Raw genomic sequence first — 18,370 nt, 5'->3', positions numbered from 1 at the left:
TGTTATATTGGACATCCTGTTATGTTTCCCTCACCCTCTATTTAATAATGATTTATTGTATTCTACTCAACAAAGATGTAATAATGAACCAGACACCCCATTTCCTCATCACTCCCCACCTTCTGAGTGATCTTTGCTTGAGTCACACTGGGGCTCCTCTGTTCCAGTCTCTTCTGAACAGATCTCAGGCCAGCCTCGATATCGGACATCCTCGCGCCCAACCTGTGAACAGGACCGCTCCTCTCTATCGCCTCTCCCACCTGATGGATCAGTCAGAAAAAAATATTAGCAGCTAGACCTACATGGATGTTGAATTTATTGTTTTGTTACAAACATCTGCTTATCAATATATTATTGATCTCTTAAGCACCCCTTAAGGATCAATACACTCATCTTTAAAATGTCCAAATTAAAGCTTTTTCACCTTTTCTTCTACTTGCTGCAGAGACTTAGTGATGTCCTGCATTTGGCTGTCAATCTCGACTGGGACCAGAGTGTACATATCTGAGTATTTCATCTTCAGGTTCTCCATGATACGATGCAGCAAAGACTTCTGGGTACACAGCTGGCTGTAGAGCTCCTGAAACCACAGAGATAGGCAGCCTTTTAAATGAAAGGGATTACAAAAGATATTAACAAATACATAAATAACAAGAAAGAATAAGTGTTTTGAAGAGTCTGTTAGATGAGAAAACTAAACATAACAACAGTAATATTGATGGTTTTTCTTGATGACTCTTCATAACCATAAACTATTTTGTTTGGGTCATTGTACTTAGCACCAAAGAAAGTTTCCTCTATCAAATAACACTTGTAAGCAGATGCTTAAAAAAATGCTGACACTTGACTCTCTTACCAACATCAGCAATTTCTTTGGCTAGAGGTCTACAGTTTTGGGGTTTCATTTTATACAGAGCAGAAATCTTATTTTGGCACAAAATATCAGTCTTATGTACAAGTCTCACTAAAGAAAGTCCTTCTTGTAAGCTTTTAGCTCCTTGTCAAGCCGTCCTCTCGCTGTGTCCTGCTGCGCTGCCGTCAAACACAGTCTGCCTTAGTCCTTCATTTACACAATAGTTATAAGTGAACTCATTTCACCTCATTATGATTCTACTGCACAATAGAAAACAATATAAAGATCAGAAAAAAGTTTTTAAATATGGGAAATAACACAGTGGAGACTACCTGGGTCTGAAAGCGTCCGATGGTCTACTATACGGGGAGGCGCATCTTGTTATCACGATGGGAAACTGAGCTTCTGTGTGTGTGTGTGTGTGTGTGTGTGTGTGTGTGTGTGTGTGTGTGTGTGTGTTGGTGGGTGTGTGTGTGTGTGTTAGACAAAGCGAGGGAGGAGGAGAGGGTATGCAGAGACAGTTTCTTTGCATGAGAGAGCAGGAGACGAAGAGTGCAAATTGTGTGTGTGTGTGTCCTTTATAGCTATCTTTGTAAAGACCAAATAGTGTTTAATGGAATAATGAACATTTTTTAATTAAGAAGTCATCTGAGGTCATTCTAGATTTAAAACACATAAGGTCAATGTAGAACATTTTGAGAATTTAACAAAGAGAGAGGACATATTTGCAAAATTCATATCTGAGGAAATTTATAGCTTTTTTTAATGGTCTCTGTCTTTAATAAAGATATTTTATGAACTCTATATATTTTAGAAAAGTGAGGACATTTTTATTCCTGCTTCTGACAAAGGGATGTTTGAAAAGTTAGCATTTGATTTTAGAGGGAGGTTTACAGTTAGTTTTACACTGAGGTTAGCTAAAAGCTAAAATATATCAACATATGACAATGAGTGTCCTCACAAGTGCAACAGGAGACATGTGTGTGTCTTTGTGTGTGCCCATGAAATGACTTGGCTACAACGGCCACCTGGAAGATCCACTTACAACACAGAACAAAAGGTGTCTGGTACAAGAGCAGGGTGAGGTTGGTGGGAGTGATGGGGGGGACCGTTGGATGACGGAAAGGGGGTCTTTCAGAAAATGTGTATGTATGTGTGTGTGTGTGTGTGTGTTTGAATAGAAAGCTGGAGTGGATGAGATGTTGGCCTCTGCTCAGGTTTCAGGACAAAGGGCAGAGTGATTCTGTGGGTTGGTGGGTTCATAGACCCAAACACCAAACAGCTTCTGGGCCTGAAGCCAAGCCAACGGTTAGATTGAAAGATTTAATATTTAGTGACACTTGTACTACACAGCCAACAAGCTGCTTCACTCTATATTCATTAAGGTTAGGGGTAGAAAAGCCCTGATGACTAATTCCTGGATTCATCAGTAAGGCTTTAGGAGAGTTCTGACCAAATCTGTGGTAAACATCCTTATAATATCTGCAAAGTAGTTCCAAAGTAGTTCCTCCCAGCTGTCATAGAAAAAAGTCAATTAAACTTCTGGGATATTGATCTATTCACTTAAAGTGGTGAAGGGGGTTGTTAATCAGTTTCAACTGCTTTGTTGTTGACCACCACATTTTACTTGAGAGGCTGAACAATTGGGTGGGTGTATCTAGATCTGCTTTGGAGTGACTGTTGTCATATCTTTCTGAACAAGACTTTTGGTGGCTGTTTCTAGATACTGGTGCTCATCCTTTTCTCTTAGCTGTGGTGTGCCACGAGGTTCTGTATTGGGGACCTTATTGTTTCTATTATATCTACTCTAAGCACCTCCAGCGCACCATCCGTCATCTCATTTAGGAGCATGCCCCAGCACTGTCAGGCATGCATACAAACAGATGGAGGCCAAACAAACTACTGAACAACATTTTGAGTTTCTTCAATTTTGATAAAATCGGTCAGCTTGCTCTATTATTTTTTTCACTTTGAATTTTGGGTGTCTTTGAATTTAGCTCTCTGTAGGTTCATATTTTTTATTTTGATCAAATGATGTGACATCCTTCAGTTCCTGACACATTGTCCAGTCCATATCACTACAGATATCCAGCATAATATTTCCCCCGTTGAGATTTTATGTGTTTTCAAATTGTTCCTTTAATCTTTTAATTTCTTTGAGCAGTGTATAAGCATCACTTTCAGTGTTTAGTTGTTGTCATACCATTGAGTGTAACTTTTCTAACTGAGAGCAAAGACAAGTGCATCATTATAAAAATAGCTATGATGTTACACTGAGTACAAATGCATCATTGTGTTTCATTTCAGATGATGAAACTGTCCTGTCTCATTAGAGGCTCATTATTTCCACTCCAGTGGCTGGGATGGAGCGAGAAACTGAGCACACTGATGTGTTTTTAGATTAGAGGATTCCAAAGTGGGACCTCGATATACCCAGAGGTCCTTCAGTGAACCAGAGGAATGGCTTTGCCTAATTAGAAACACTTAAATTTCACTAGTGTTCTCTTTTCTCTACAAAAGTTTAATGTGCAGTTGGGGATGATTTCCTCATCTCCAAAATTCTTTTGGGGAGGAATATAAATGCATTTCCAACTCATGGTGGATTTTAGTCATCGACATGCAAAACTTATGGTATCCTTCGAAAACTAAGACAGATCTAGGCTATGTAACCTTACAAGGTTCAATGACTGGCATGAGCATTCACAAAAACTACTCTGTCAGAAAATGAATGACATTTTGTGTGCCCTTGTGAAAAAAATAATGGCAAGTGGTGTTTTCACACTTAATGTTTTAAAATGTAAAACAAGTTTTAGAAGAAACTTCAAGGAACTCCAGAAAACCTTGTGCAGGTGTGATGTAACTCTGCCAAACAATAACTCGAGAGTCTCACCTGTAGCTCCTGTGTGCTGCTGCTCTGCTCCATCTCTGTCAGAAGAGATGCAGCGGCCTTCAGCCAAACCCGGATACCCTGCAGCTCCTCTCGCACCTTTTCTCTGTCCTCCAGCTCCTGCCTGGCTGCCTGCAAACCCTCCCTGCTTCTCTGCTTCACACTGTGAAAACACACAAACATCCAGCCATTTAAACAGAAGCTAAGCAACTTTGCAGCTGCTTACCTAACATCCATAAGAAAATGACTGAATACAACGTAGAACATGACTATTGAATACAATATATGGGTCCTAATGCCAAGTGTAAGCTGGGAAGACCTCACACCAATTGCCTTCTATGACTAACCTACTTAAAGCTGACTGCTTAACCAGGACTTATGGGTAACTTAGTCTCTGTGTGCCTAAAGAACAGAGATCATAATGAACATGGCTCATTTACGCATATGAAAGAGGAGAGCAGTGAAAGTTTGTCAGGAAAAGTATCAATGCCTTCTTAATACTATAGACTCCTCTTCTTTCTCCAGCATACTTCATCACTAAACACATATGTCTTGTAGGATGGAGAAAGTCCTCCTTTTTACAAACATCACACTGCTCTTCTTTTATTACAGATTGATTATACACGAGACCACACATTGTCCAGAGCCACAATGATAGTTTTAAGTCAGGTCTTTCAGCCTTTGTATGTTGAATGTTCCAGGATTAAATGGATCTGATTTTGCTGCTGGAATCAAAAGATTATTTTGGTGGTTGTAATTACCTGCACAGTTATGCATGTTGGTAGAAGTTGCAAATTTCACATTTGGATCGTAGCTTCATTTAGAGTACAGGGAGTAAAAACTTGCAAACAGAAAAATGAGTTGCACATCAAACAATATCTCACTTGTCATATCGGCCCTGCATTGCTTGCAGCTGCTGACAGAGTGGAATAGGAGGAGCCTGCTCCAGGTGGGCAGGGACACCCAGCAGCCTGGCAGTGCGCAGTTCCAGTGCAGACAGCGCTCTGTGTTCACAGTCCAGCCTGTCCTGGTACTGTTCCCAGGACTGCAACACGTCCTGAAGCTCCTCGGTAGATGCCTTCACCTTGGAGCCGTCAGGAAGCTCTGCCTCCACTCCCTGCAGTAACACAGAGGCCTTCTCCACCTGAGAGGAAGAACCCAACAAAATTGGCCATTTATAAGTAGGGTTAGCTTAGCTAAGCATGCACTACTTTTCAAACTTGCGAACTAGGATGCTGAAATGCTTAAAATACACGTCAATGTAAACTCACGCTGTCTGAGATATCACTCCATTCTCTGATTCTCTGTTTGCTGCGAGTTGTCAGCTCCTGTGTGCAGTGATGTAGTCTTAATACCCATCTCCAGATACAAGTCATGGTGGTCTCCCTGCTTCCGCGACAGCTCTGCTCTGAACACCACTCCTGCAGCTCTCCCAGACGTCTCAGGAGGGCCTCCATCTGCTCTGCAAGTGCCTGATTAAGGGTATCAGTAAAAAGGAATTATGTTTCTGTGTGGAAATTTTCAACTTTTATCCACAAAAGCATTAAAGTTTTTTCAGAGGAGGTTTATACTCACTCTAAGATTTGCCTCCTGGTCAGTGCAGTCAGTGAGACAGGTGACCTTCTGAGTGATGAGCTGTAAAAGCCTGTTCCCTGTACTCTTCACGCTCTGTATGATTTCTTCTTTGCACTTGATGTAATCTCTGTGCTGTTCTGCACACCTGAAAGACAAATGTTGATCTTTTAATGTCAGATTTAAAATAAGGGCTGTTTTTTTCCACTCACATTCACAAAGGCTCTGCAGCTTAATGCCATTTGCAGGTCTTGTAGTCTCTATTGTGCAATGACTGTTTATTTAATGTAGTAAAAAGGTTTTTTTTTTTGATAAATAACTGTTACTTGTGGGTGCCAGTTTAGCTCAATGGGTGAACAGGCAGCTAACAGAAGTTGACAACTGTTGGTGTGATTATTTGTAAATGGAAGAAATATTAATGATCATCAGTGACCCTCAGTCTGGAGGTCCATGCAAGATCTTGTCTCGTGAAATGAGGATGATCATGAGAAGGGTGGTGGATAAGCCCAAAACTACTGGGAAGGAGCTTGTTAATGATCCGAAAGCAGGTGGAACCAAGTCACCAAGATCACCGTTGGTAACCCGTTACACTGTAATGGACTGAAGTCTTGTGGCACCTGCAAGGTCCCCTTGCTCTAGAAGACAGTGAACATCTAAATGATCAGAGAGGCCTTGGGAGAAAGTGCTGTGGTCAGATGAAACCAAAATCAAGTATTTGCTGTTTTAGCAAAGCTAATTAGAAGAAAGGTAACCTTTATTGTTTCTTTGTTTATCTTTGCATGTGCAATCACACACTTCTACCAACAACACCTTTTCAGGAAGATAAATCTGACTTTTAGGACTGAGCTGAGTACCTGCTTAGACACTCCAACTTCACATGGCCCTTTGCCTGGAGAGTGGACATCATCACCAGGAGTTGGCTCAGAATACTCTCTTGGAGCTGCTCCACCTTCAGTGGGGACAAGTATTGATGCAGAGGAGTCTGGTCTTGGAGCTGTTCCACATGAGTTTGAAATTGCTGCTGGAGTGAGGCCAAAGCCTGCTGGGTCTCCTCGACTCTGTCACCGCAGACCCTAGCAGGGCCCTGAGGTGGCAGCATAGACACCTCAATAGCCCTCAGGAACTGTACAGCCTGTTTAACAGAACAGGTGTAGCTTCTCAGTGACTCCCTGGCCTGAGTGATGTTCTCCTAAAACAATAGGACAAAAAACAACACATTTTTTCAGATTGGCATGTTCACTTCATAGTGTAGATTTTTTATTTGTTTTTTAAACCATCTACATAATTCATTTGCTTTGTATTTTGCTTTTGTGGTTTGTTCTATCAAACTGAACATTGAATAACCTTTAAAACTGTGAAAAAGAACATACTGTTTGTATAGACTATATTCAAAATGACAACACTGAAAGGGTGTTTGCTCCATATTGCTCTACCAAATATGGTGTAGTATTGTTGATGCTCTTGAAGTTTAAAATTGTTATTTTATATTTATAGCTACTCATACATAAAGACACAAATGAACAAATTCATTGCTAGATCTAACTTTTGTGTAGGCTTAATTCAGTTGTATTGCATAGTAAATCTTCTTTCATATGCTTCACTCTGATTGGCTAAGCGTATTACAAAGCAATTAAAAAACAATACTACAAAAACAAATTGAGAAATACTCAACACTACTTGCCATATATGATTCACATTGACCGAGGACTGCATTCTTCAAGTCCATCAAATCTTGAGATCCACTTCTTTTTTTCTTTCCCTTCTTTTGCTCCAGCACCCCCAGTGCTCTCATTCTTGACTCCACAGTCTTTGTCAGAGACACCACTCTCTCATATTCTCTGTTAATTGCTGTGTCATTTGGCTCCACCGTGGGACATTTATCCAACTCTTTCTGGGTCTTTAAGAGGAAGGCCTTAGTGGCTTTCCTCTCTGATTCCAGGTCCAGGTCCTTCAGCAGGTTCCACTCAATGATGCTGAGGTTGTTATGGAGTGTCATCTCGAGGGTGTTAAGACTCTCCTCATTTTGTTTAAGCCTTTGTTGCTCTGCAGTCAGCTGTGAAGGGTAGAGGTCAGCAGAAATTGTGTGTAGTTTTGAGCGAGCCTCTTCACACAATCCCTTCATCAGGTGAAACTGGATAAGAAGGTTCTGACAGATTCTGTACTTCTCGTCTGTGTCATTGCCATCTTCTTTTGTCTGGCGCACCTGTTCCTGAATGCTTTCCCTGAGATCCTCGACACATTGCCTCATGTTTAAGTACCTCTCTTGGTCTCTGGCTTTCATTTCTAGGGCATACATTTTGTTGTGCAGCTCAGAGATGACAGAGTTCAGTTCTTTTGTCTTCTCATTGGGAATCCAGGGTTGCAGGAGGTCAACTTGCGACTTGTGTTCCAAAATCATGTGCTTGAAAGGCTCCAAAGCTTGCAGGGACTCTCTTGTAATGGGGAACCTGTGTCTGCTTAGATCCACCAACATCTGCCTTAGACTGTTTTCAACAGTAACCAGGTTTTTCTTGCTTGAATCTAAAGTCTGGGTGAGTTCATTCAGCTCCTTCTTGTTATTTTTCTCTTGGCTGCTAATGGTTCTGATATTCTCCTGGAGGTTGGTAAGCTTGTCAAAAAGCTGACAGTTCTCTGTGACACTGAGTTCAGAAGCGATATCTTTACTCTTAATTAAAAGAGCCTCACAGACTGCTTCCTGCTTTTCAGCCTCAGCCAGGGTTTCTTGGATCTGGCGGGTTCTGCGATCAAGTTCAGCAGGGCTCCTGAGCTCACTGTCTGGATCCCTGGAGGCTTCTCTTTGCAGATGAGCCACAACCCAGGAGTCTAGATCGGCAATCTGTTCAGATAGCTTTTCTCTGGTCTGCAGTCCTGACTCCACCTCTTTCACAGCTTTGGACAGCTTCTCATTGGTGGACTTTGAGAGTTCTTCAAGACATTTCAGAAGGCTCTGCACCATAGGCACCTCTTCAACCTGGTCCAGTTGTGGAAAGAGCTCAGTCATTTCCTCCACCAGTGACTCCAGCTGACCTTGTTTGGCCATCACCTCAGATTGCAGCTTCTTCAGATCCCTGAGCTGCCGGTGAACTTCCTCGGGGAGAAGAGCTACTCTTTTTCTCCTGCCCTCAATATCACTCTCTGTCTGCCTGGCCCAGGCCAGGCCTTCCCTCATCACTTTGACAATTTTCTCCATGATAGGGCTGCTGCTGTTCAGGGTTTGGGTAGCCAAAAGTTCCTCTGTGTGAGAAATTTTGTCCTTAACTCTCTGGAGTCCCTGATGGATCTCCTTTGTTTCCACATCCCACTGTGGGCTAAAGAGCAGCAGCTCTGACAGCTGTTGTAAATGGAGGTACTTCTGCTGGGCTGCTTTAACCTCAGCGTTTGCCTCCATCAGCTGTCGTGCCTTCTTGCAGTTCCACTGAGTAACTGATGGCAACTTGGCTTCAAGGTCTCTAATTATCATTTCCAAGTGTTCCTGCAAATCTGATAACTCTGACAGAAGGTTGCTGGTCTTGTGAGAACGGTCATGTGTGTGATGAAGCATACTCTCCACAGTTCTTTCCAGAGCTCTCCACCTCTCTTGTAGGTTCTTCTGCTCAGTCTCTGCAGTTGCTCGCTCATACCGGGTAAGGTGGGGGCACAATTTGCTATGGGTCACAAGCAGCTCCCCAAGTGCTGTTCTGTTCTCCTCCATACTTCTTTGTAAGGAGCCTAGTCGTTCTGCCTCCTTGGAGCTGCTGTTCTGAGGGGATCTGAAAGAAAAACAACAAAAAGTTTGCCGCAACAAATTGTAAAAGAATTTAGGGGTTTATCAGTTAGCTTTACAGATAAAGGAAGATGACAATGTGTGAAATAAAATGTGTTAAAATATCTTAAAATACAAGTATTAAAGACTAAAATGAAACCATCGGATGGCAACTCACGTTTGAAGAGCATCTAGTTCTGCAGTTGCTTTGTCCACCGCATTCTTAGCTATTTGGATGTGCTGGCAATAATCAGTCACCATCTGCAGCTGAGCCTCCTTACTCTGAATAACATTAACTGCATCCTGGGCAGCACTGGTCCACTGGTCCTCCAGATGCTCCAGACTGTCCCTGTTCTCAGCAACAGCCCCTCTCAACTGAGAGAGCAATGCCACCTGGGCCAGGGCAACCTCTCTGCACTCCTGTATGCAGCAGGCAAGAGTGAGACACACAAAGGCTGAATTTTAAATTCAGAATAAGCTTATCTGACCTTCTGTGAACTCAGGTTCATTGTTATTTGAATTGCAAACACAAGGGCCTACTGTGAAAATGCTGTGTAAAATGTTTTATTACTACTAGTATCATGATTTACAAAAATATTATTATTATTATTATTATTGTTAATAATAATAATAATAATAATAATAAGGAGGCACTTTAGCACCATAGATGTTTTTCTAGTAATTCATGCTGCATAATCTCACCTGAGCCTCCTCCACCTGCCGGGCCATGGCTGTTGGGCTCAGCTCAGCTGAGCGGTTCTTGCAGTTCAGGAGTTTAGATATAACCCTACTTAGATGACTGTCCATGTTAGTGGTGGATGAAATCAGAACCTCTGGAGCATCCTCTAGGGGTTTACCCTTCAGACAGAAAGACATGTCAGATGCAGAACAGGACTTGTTAAGGCACAAGCTTTGGTTTTGTTACTTAATTTAGGGCCTATATGAAAATATATAGCAGAAAAAAGACAGTTTGAGGGAGGAATTGTTGTTATCCTCTCTACAGACTAAGATATGTCTTGACTATATAAATTGCCTCAAAGCTCTCACAAACAACCTGTGCAAACTCTGGTTTGAGGTTTTTCTTGAGTCGACTTCATACATCTAAACTGGATTGAACTGAACTGATGTGGAAGAGGATTAAAAAGAGTCAAAATAACTAAGAATTATGATCTACATTTCAGCCAGTAATTATGATAGTACATGTTCATCACCGCTTTATTTTAAAGATTATTCTGTATTTTAATCCTACATATGGAAAGTGACCATTTGTAACTTCTGTGACTTTCTTGGTTCAAAAAACAGAGCCAATGACAGATAATATTTATTTTACCTCAATGAGTTGACTGCTAGGTCCCATGTCTTTGAGTAGCTGTATCGCTGTCAAAATGGATGGTTCTCCTGGTGACTCCAGTACTGTTTTCTCAGTTTCCACGTCATTTGCGTCTATTTTGTTTTCTTGAGGGGTCAGTCCTTTCAAATGGGGTTCTTCACCCAGTACAGTATCACCTGATGATATCTGAACCACCTGCAATGACATGTCAGTACTGAATACTTGCTCCTATAGTGGACATGAAACTAGGTATTAATGCACATATATACTCTATGTCAGTGGTCCCCAATCCCCGGGTCACGGACTGGAGTCGTTTGGTACCGGGCTGTGATAGTTGAGGCTCGGGTGTGAAATTTATGGTTTTCAGGGTTTTTATCGTTTTTTATCGTTATTTTTGTATGGTTTTTATCATTGGCTTCCCTGGGTCTTTTCCAGTGTGTTATGAATAAATCTTCTTCTTTTTTTTGGTACCGGTTTTATTTTGTTGGATTTATCCGCGACACTGTAAAGGCCGGTCTGTGAAAATATTGTCGGACATAAACCGGTCCGTGGCACAAAAAAGGTTGAGGACCGCTGCTCTTTGTGACCAAATTTTACAAAAACATTAAGTTGTATTAAATAAGACTTGACTAACAGCTGAGGTCATTAACTCTGAAGAAGTGAAATCATACATCAATTGAGAAATTACATTTGTTTTTTGAAAGACCTCTGCATAATACAACTTCTTTCTGCAATCAAGAGTTTCCCTTTGCAAGATTGAAGGCTTTTCTGGACTGGCTTTTGGTGGACAAGTTCATGTTTTACATGTAGGCTATGCATTAGTCTATATAGGATGCAGGGTTCACATAATTGCACTTTATCATAGAAAAATAGGTCATCATAGCCCTCATAACATACCTGTGGCAGTTTCTGAAGCCTTGTTTCAGTGGCCTCCATGGTAGTGGTGGTGATTGTTGTGCTTATCCTGATTGGCGGTTCTACACTGGTGCTTCTTTCTTTTTCCTTTTCTTGAATTTTCTTCTTCTGCTTCTCTTCTTCTTCTTTCCTATTTGTTGCATCTGTTTGGACTTTAGGATACACAACTGGTTCTGATGGGAGTTCGGTAAAGCTTTTTGGAACATCTGCTTTAGTCATCTCAGATGCAGGCTTTTCTTTCTCTGCTTCAAGAGACCTAAGCTCTTGGTTTGGTGTTATTTTATCAGACTTCGTAGTTGTTTGATCACTGTCATTCCTTGTACTTGTTGCTATCACAACAGATGTGGTTATGGTGGCCGGTATATTTGGCTGTAGAGTGGATACGCTAGGCCCTATGCTGAGTTTCTCCACTGTAACAGACACTTCATGCTGGCTTTTGGGTGCATCAAGTACATCTTTAGTTACAACCTCCTCTCGCAGATTGACCTCCTTTGGTCTCTCCTCTGTGGTATTCAAGAACTTCAACTTAGTAAGAGTTTCTGGTTTTACAGTGTCTTGTTCGGATAAACTTATTTCTACAGATGTTGACTCTGTTTCACCTGCACGTATCAGTAGAGATTGAGCTGCGGCAGTCTGAGCTACACCTTCCTTCATTTCAGTCCTAAATTGTTGGACTTCTACTACTGTGGTTTTAACTCCAGCCTCTTCAGGAAGAACCTCAGCTGCACTCGTATCTCTGTGTTCTTCTGAACTTTCACACTGGATACTTGATTGAGATGTATCTGTTCTTGACACATGCTCTTCTTGAACTGCTGATATTACAAGCAGCTCAGGGTCCATCTGAATTTTCTTCATTTTAACAAATTTGACATCCAGGCTTGTGGGTACGTCTTCCACTCCATGTGTTAATACTTTAGGGTGCTTGTCTTGGACGCCAAGTTCCTTAGTCACCATAGGTCTGTCTTCTGTGGTTTCCAAGAGCTCTCCACTGACCTCTGGCTCCAGCAGAGCAGGCTGAGCGGAGTCACTTTTTTCTATCATGAAAGATGTCTGTTCATGCTCATGACGACTGGTTGGTACTTCTACTTGTAAAACAAGCACCTCAGGCTCAATCTGGGTTTCCTCTACTCTAACAGACTTGTCACTTAGGCTCGTGGGTACATCATCCATGCCATGCATTAACAATTTAGAGGAGCCTTCTGATTGTACAGCTTCTCCCTCAGGTAAGCTAATTTCGGCAGATGCAATTTTTCTTGGCGGCAGCAGTGCAGGTTGAGTCAAGTCCACCAGAGCTACATCTTCTTGTGTTTCAGTGCTGATTTGTTGCACCTCCACTCCAACTGTTGCCTCCCCAGGGTGAGCATCAGCTGGACTCACATCTTTCTTTTCAAGTTCTGAATCACATTTGATATTTGTTTGAGACATGTCTGTTCTGCTGTCTGTGGTCTTCAAGAGCTCTTGCTCAGTCACCATTTCTGGTTTTACAGCATGCTGTTCAGATAAGCAAATTTCTGCAGGGATTGTGTCTGGTTCACTTGTCTGCAGCAGAGAAGGTTGAGTGGAGTCGCGCTGCACCACATCTTCTGGACTAGCAGCTTCCTCTGGTTGAACATCAGCGGGAGTCAAATCTTTGTTTACTGAAATGATTTCAGACTGGATGCTTGAATGAGCTACATCTGCTCTTGGTACATCTGCTACCACAACAAATGTTCTTTTATCCTCCTCCTGGCTGGTTGGTGAAACAGGGACCTCAGGCTCCCCCTGGACTTTCTCTTTTGTAATCATCTTGTCACCCAGGCTCATGGGTATGTCATCCAGTTCATATGGTTTGGGCTGCTCACCTTGGATCACAAGTTCCTTAGTCACAGTAGATCTATGCTTTGTGGTTTTCAAGAGCTCTTGCTCAGTCACTGGTTCTAGTTTTACAGTGTCTTGCATTGATAAGTTTATTTCTGCAGAAGCTATCCCTACTTCAGCCGGTGGACTGGAGTCGCTCTGAGTGACATCTCCTTGTCTGTCAGTGGTGATTTGTTGCACTTTGATTATAAATTCAGTCTCCTGTGTAACCTCAGCTGAAGTCTCATCTTTATTTCCCAGCTCCCTTTCACGCTGGATACTTAATTGAGCTGTATCTGGTTTTGGTTCTGCTGATGTCTTCACAAATATCTTTTCCTGTTCTTTTTGACTGATTGGTATATCCAGCTGTAAAACTTTCACTTGAGGCTCCACTTGAATTTGCTTTATTGCAACTGATTTTTCATCCAAGCTTTTGAGTGAATCAAGCACATCTTTTGTGGGGACATCCTGTTTCATGTTGTAATCCTTCACCTCCACTGATCTAGCCTGTGCAGTTTTCAAGCTCTCTAGCGCAATCATTGTTTGTGGTTCTACAGTGTCTTGTTCAGGTAAGCTTATTTCTGCAGATTGTGTTTCCTTTGCTTCACCTGGCTGAAAAAGTGCAGTTTGAGTAGTTTCACACTGAGCCACGAGATCCACTGGCATTTTAGTTTTCATTTGCTGCACCTTTATTGTAAAGCTAATTTCTTCTTCAGGTTGAACATCAGCTGAAGTCAAATCTTTGTTTATTTGAGCATGTTCAGACTGGATACTTATATCTGTTCTTGGCACATTTGCTTTCGAGACAAATGATCTTTCATGCTCCTCATAGCTGGCTGGTAAAACAACATCAGGCTCCACTTGGACTTTTTCTGCTTTTTCATCCAGGCTCATGGGTATATCACTCCCTCTATGTGTTGACAATAAAGAGTGCTCTTTCTGGAGCCCAGTTTCCTTAGTTATGATAGGTCTGTCCTTTGTGTTTTTCAGGAGCTCCTGCTCAGTCAGTTTTTCTGGTTTTACAGTATCTTGCTTGGATGTGTTTATTTCTACAGACATTGTCCCTGCTTCACTTTGAAGGAGTGCATTTTGAGAGGAATCACTTTGATCCAGATACTTTTGTGTGTCCATGGTAATTGGTTGCACTTTGACTATAACTTCAGCCTCCTCAGAGGGTACATGAACTCCTTCACACTGCAAACTTGATTGAGCTGTATCTACCGTTGGTTCTGCTGCTGTCATGACAAACGTCTGTTTCTGTTCTTCATTACTGGTTGGTATGTCCATTTGTAAAACTCGCACTTGAGGCTCAACCAGGTTTTTCTCTACTGTAACCAGTTTTTCATCCAAACTGTGGGATACATCAAGTACATCTGTTTTGGACACATCCTCTTTTAAGTTGTAATCTGTCAGCTCCTCTGGTCTATTCTGTGTGGTTCCCAGGATCTCTAACTCAGTTGCTGTTTGTGGTTTTACAGTGTCTTCCTTAAATAAGCTTATTTCTGCAGATATTGTTTCTGTTACAACTGGCTGCAGCAGAGCAGTTTGAGTAGAATCACTCTGAGCCACATCCTCTGGTGTTTCTGTGCCGATTTGTTGCACCTTGACTATGAGTATAGCCTCCTCAGGGTGAACCCGAACTGCAGTCTCTTTTTCTTCACACTGCATACTTGATTGCGCTGTATCTATCTTTGGTTCTGCTGCTGTCATGACAAACGTCTGTTTCTGTTCTTCATTACTGGTTGGTATGTCCATTTGTAAAACTCGCACTTGAGGCTCAACCAGGTTTTTCTCTACTGTAACCAGTTTTTCATCCAAACTGCGGGATACATCAAGTACATCTGTTTTGGAGACCTCTTTTAAGTTGTAATCCGTCAGCTCCTCTGGTCTATTCTGTGTGGTTCCCAGGATCTCTAACTCAATTGCTGTTTGTGGTTTTACAGTGTCTTCCTTAAATAAGCTTAATTCTGCAGATATTGTCTCTGTTACAACTGGCTGCAGCAGAGCAGTTTGAGTAGAGTCACTCTGAGCCACATCCTCTGGCGTTTCTGTGCTGAGTTCTTGCACCTTGATTATGAGTGTAGCCTCTTCAGGGTGAACCTGAACTGCAGTCTCTTTTTCTTCACACTGCATACTTGATCGAGCTGTATCTACCGTTGGTTCTGCTGCTGTCATGACAAATGTGTTTTCCTGTTCTTCATGACTCGTAGGTATATCCAGCTGTAAAACTCGTACTTCAGAGTCCCCCGATATTTCCTTTTCATCCAAGCTTTTGGGTAAATCAAGTACATCTTTTCTAAAGACCTCCTCTTTTAAGTTGTAGTCCTTCAGCTCCTCTTTGCTATCCTGTGTGGTTTTCAAGATCTCTAGCTCAATCACCATGTCTGATTTTATAGTGTCTTGCTCAGATAAGGTTATTTCTGCAGATACTCTCTCTTCTTCACCTGCCTGCAGAAGTGCAGGTCGAGAAGAGGCATACATCTCCACATTGTCTTGCATTTCAATGCTGATTTGTTGCATCTGTACTCCGACTGTAGCTTCCTCTGGGTGAACCGCACCTGCAGTTTTATGGCTGGCTGGTATTTCATAGTCCACTTTAGTCTTCACTTGTATTTTATCCCCTGTAACAGACTTGTCATCTGGGCTCATGGGCACATGTTTTTCTGAAGCGAAAACAGTAGCAGTAGGCTGACTAGAGCCTTGATCAGCCTTAATATCCTTCCCTTCAGCACTGCTTACTTGGAGTTCTACCCTGCTTGTCTCAACTTTGCTTTGTGGTGTGGTCTCACACTGTACAGTCAAGTGCTCCATGTGCATCTCAGGGTCCTTTTGCACTGAGACAGTTATATTTTCAGATGTTTGTATTCTTGTGTTTATACTCATTTCTTCAGCTTTGAATGCTTCATCTTCAAGAGACTTTTGAACATTGCCTAAAATATTTTGGCCATCGTCATGTTGGATGTTGACTTCAGGTTGTATTTGCAAGGTATCTGAGACTGTCTGCTGACTCATAGTTTCATTTAGCTTAGATGGGGCTATTTCTGTTACATCTGTCTCTGTCTCATGAGGCTGCTCCATTGAAACAATGGCAAAAGTAGTAGATTCGCTATCAGAAATTGTTGTGTCTGGCTGATATTGGTTTGTCTCAAACAATTGTGGGACTGCTCGATCAGGCAGCTCAAGAACTAAATACCTCTTCTGAACCTCTTCTGTGTTAGTCCATAATTTGTCAATGTAATCTGCAATATTTGTTGTATCTGTAAAACTAGAAGAAAGACATGGCTGCATTTGTGGCGCTGTGTCTGAATCTCTTGCATCAGATTGAGGTGCTGTGCATTCTGGTGCCTTGTTATCAGGCTGAAGAGAAACTTTTGGACTCTCTGACTTTCTTTCACTTGGTGAAAACTCAGTTGATTCTATAGAAATACTGTCAGTTGCACATTTAAGTTTGACTGTCTGCAAACTTAAATGTGCTTTTCCATTTTCAATTTCTTTCTCCATTTCGTTGAACACCAATAGACTCTTTGAAGTCTTCTTTGATATAGGGAGTTCAGGTTTTTCCAGGGAAATGTTCTGATCCATATTTTCTGCATCTGGATGTCTATCAATAGTTGGGACTGGATCAGGAGCAATGGAAAGTTCAACATCATCTGTCCTTCCTCCAGTTTGTGTGGGAGACACGTCTTCCAAAACAACAGCAGTAACTTGCTCTGTAGATGAGACTGACAGTGTTTCACTGTCATGTTCCCTTGTAGTTGGAATCTGGTCCTTGATTACAAGCTCAAGAGAAACCTTTGGAATCTCTGGTTGTCTTTCACTTGGTGAAAGTTCAGTTGACTCTACACCAACAGTTTCAGTTTTTCTAGTAATCACCTGTAAATGTAAGGCTGTGTTTTCTCTTTCTGTTTCATTTTCTGTGTCCTTGGTCTTCACAAGACTCTTTGAAGTTTTCCTTGTTGGGGGGGTTTCAGGTTTTTCCAAAGTGGTAATCTTTGCTTCCTTGGTGGAACCCACAGATTGAGGTTCTTTCAAAGTCTCAGGCAAATCTGTACTAATAAGTTCTGACGAAGCTTTACGACTCTTTGACTTTCTTTTGGGTGGTGAGCGCTCTGTGGATGAGATTGACAGTGTTTCACTGTCATGTTTCTTTGTAGTTGGAATCTGGTCCTTGATTGCAAGCTCAAGAGAAACCTTTGGAATCTCTGGTTTTCTTTCACTTGGTGAAAGTTCAGTTGACTCTACAGCAATAGTTTCAGTTTTTCTAGTAATCACCTGTAAATGTAAGGCTATGTTTTCCCTTCCAGTTTCTTTCTCTGTGACCTCAGACTCCACAAGACTCTTTGAAGTTTTCCTTGTTGGTGGGGCTTCAGGTTTTTCCAGAGTGGTAATCTTAACTTCCTTGATGGAACCAACAGGTTCTGGTTCTTTCAAGGTCTCAGGCAAATCCATACTAACAAGTTCTGAGGAAGCTTTACGACTCTTTGACTTTCTTTTGGGTGGTGAAAGCTTTCCTTTATTCATAGCAGTAATTTCTGTTGTTGCTGTGGCAACCTCTGGAAATACAGGAGATCTCTGACTATCGGTCTCTTCCTCTTTCTTTATCAGCTCCACCATAGCATGTTGAGTCTGCACAGTGACCACCTCTGAAGGTGTGGTAGATTTCACACTGTCAAGCTCTTTCTTAGTGTATTCATTTTCTACATCAGGCTGTCTTTCAATGGTAGGGACTGACTTGGGAGCTATGGAAAATTCCACATCATCTGACTTTCCTCCAGTTTGTATGGGAGACACGTCTTCCAAAACAACAGCAGTAACTTGCTCTGTAGATGAAACTGAAAGAATCTCATTGTCATGTTGTGTTTGAGTTGGAATCTGGTCCTTGATTGCAAGCTCAAGAGAAACCTTTGGAATCTCTTTTTTTCTTTCACTTGGTAAAAGTTCAGTTGACTCTACAGCAACGGTTTCAGTTTTTCTAGTAATCACCTGTAAATGTAAGGCTATATTTTCCCTTACAGTTTCTTTCTCTGTGTCCTCAGACTCCACAAAACTCTTTGAAGTTTTCTGTGTTGGGGGAGCTTCAGGTTTTTCCAAAGTGGTAATCTTAACTTCCTTGATGGAACCCACAGATTGAGGTTCTTTCAAAGTCTCAGGCAAATCTGCACTAATAAGTTCTGAGGAAGCTTTACGACTCTTTGACTTTCTTTTGGGTGGTGAGCGCTCTGTGGATGAGACTGA

At 41.8% G+C, this 18,370-nt stretch overlaps 1 protein-coding gene across 1 annotated transcript in view; it reads right to left on the bottom strand.

Moving 5' to 3' along the window:
• syne2b (spectrin repeat containing, nuclear envelope 2b) overlaps positions 1-18,370 on the bottom strand; it is an 82,951-nt gene that overhangs the window by 7,900 nt on the left and 56,681 nt on the right. Inside the window, exons 59-70 of the mRNA XM_025901157.1 lie at positions 11,282-18,332; positions 10,385-10,579; positions 9,757-9,912; positions 9,233-9,474; positions 6,994-9,061; positions 6,167-6,501; positions 5,316-5,460; positions 5,012-5,212; positions 4,625-4,884; positions 3,744-3,903; positions 425-580; positions 120-260 (exon numbers count right to left, since the gene is read on the bottom strand). Coding sequence (XP_025756942.1) covers positions 120-260; positions 425-580; positions 3,744-3,903; positions 4,625-4,884; positions 5,012-5,212; positions 5,316-5,460; positions 6,167-6,501; positions 6,994-9,061; positions 9,233-9,474; positions 9,757-9,912; positions 10,385-10,579; positions 11,282-18,332 — 11,110 coding nt within the window. The remainder of the gene's footprint in view (positions 1-119; positions 261-424; positions 581-3,743; positions 3,904-4,624; positions 4,885-5,011; positions 5,213-5,315; positions 5,461-6,166; positions 6,502-6,993; positions 9,062-9,232; positions 9,475-9,756; positions 9,913-10,384; positions 10,580-11,281; positions 18,333-18,370) is intronic.

Source organism: Oreochromis niloticus, linkage group LG19, assembly GCF_001858045.2.
Source record: "Oreochromis niloticus isolate F11D_XX linkage group LG19, O_niloticus_UMD_NMBU, whole genome shotgun sequence".
Taxonomy (NCBI): Eukaryota; Metazoa; Chordata; class Actinopteri; order Cichliformes; family Cichlidae; genus Oreochromis; species Oreochromis niloticus.
This window is presented reverse-complemented; position numbering and strand designations above follow the sequence as displayed.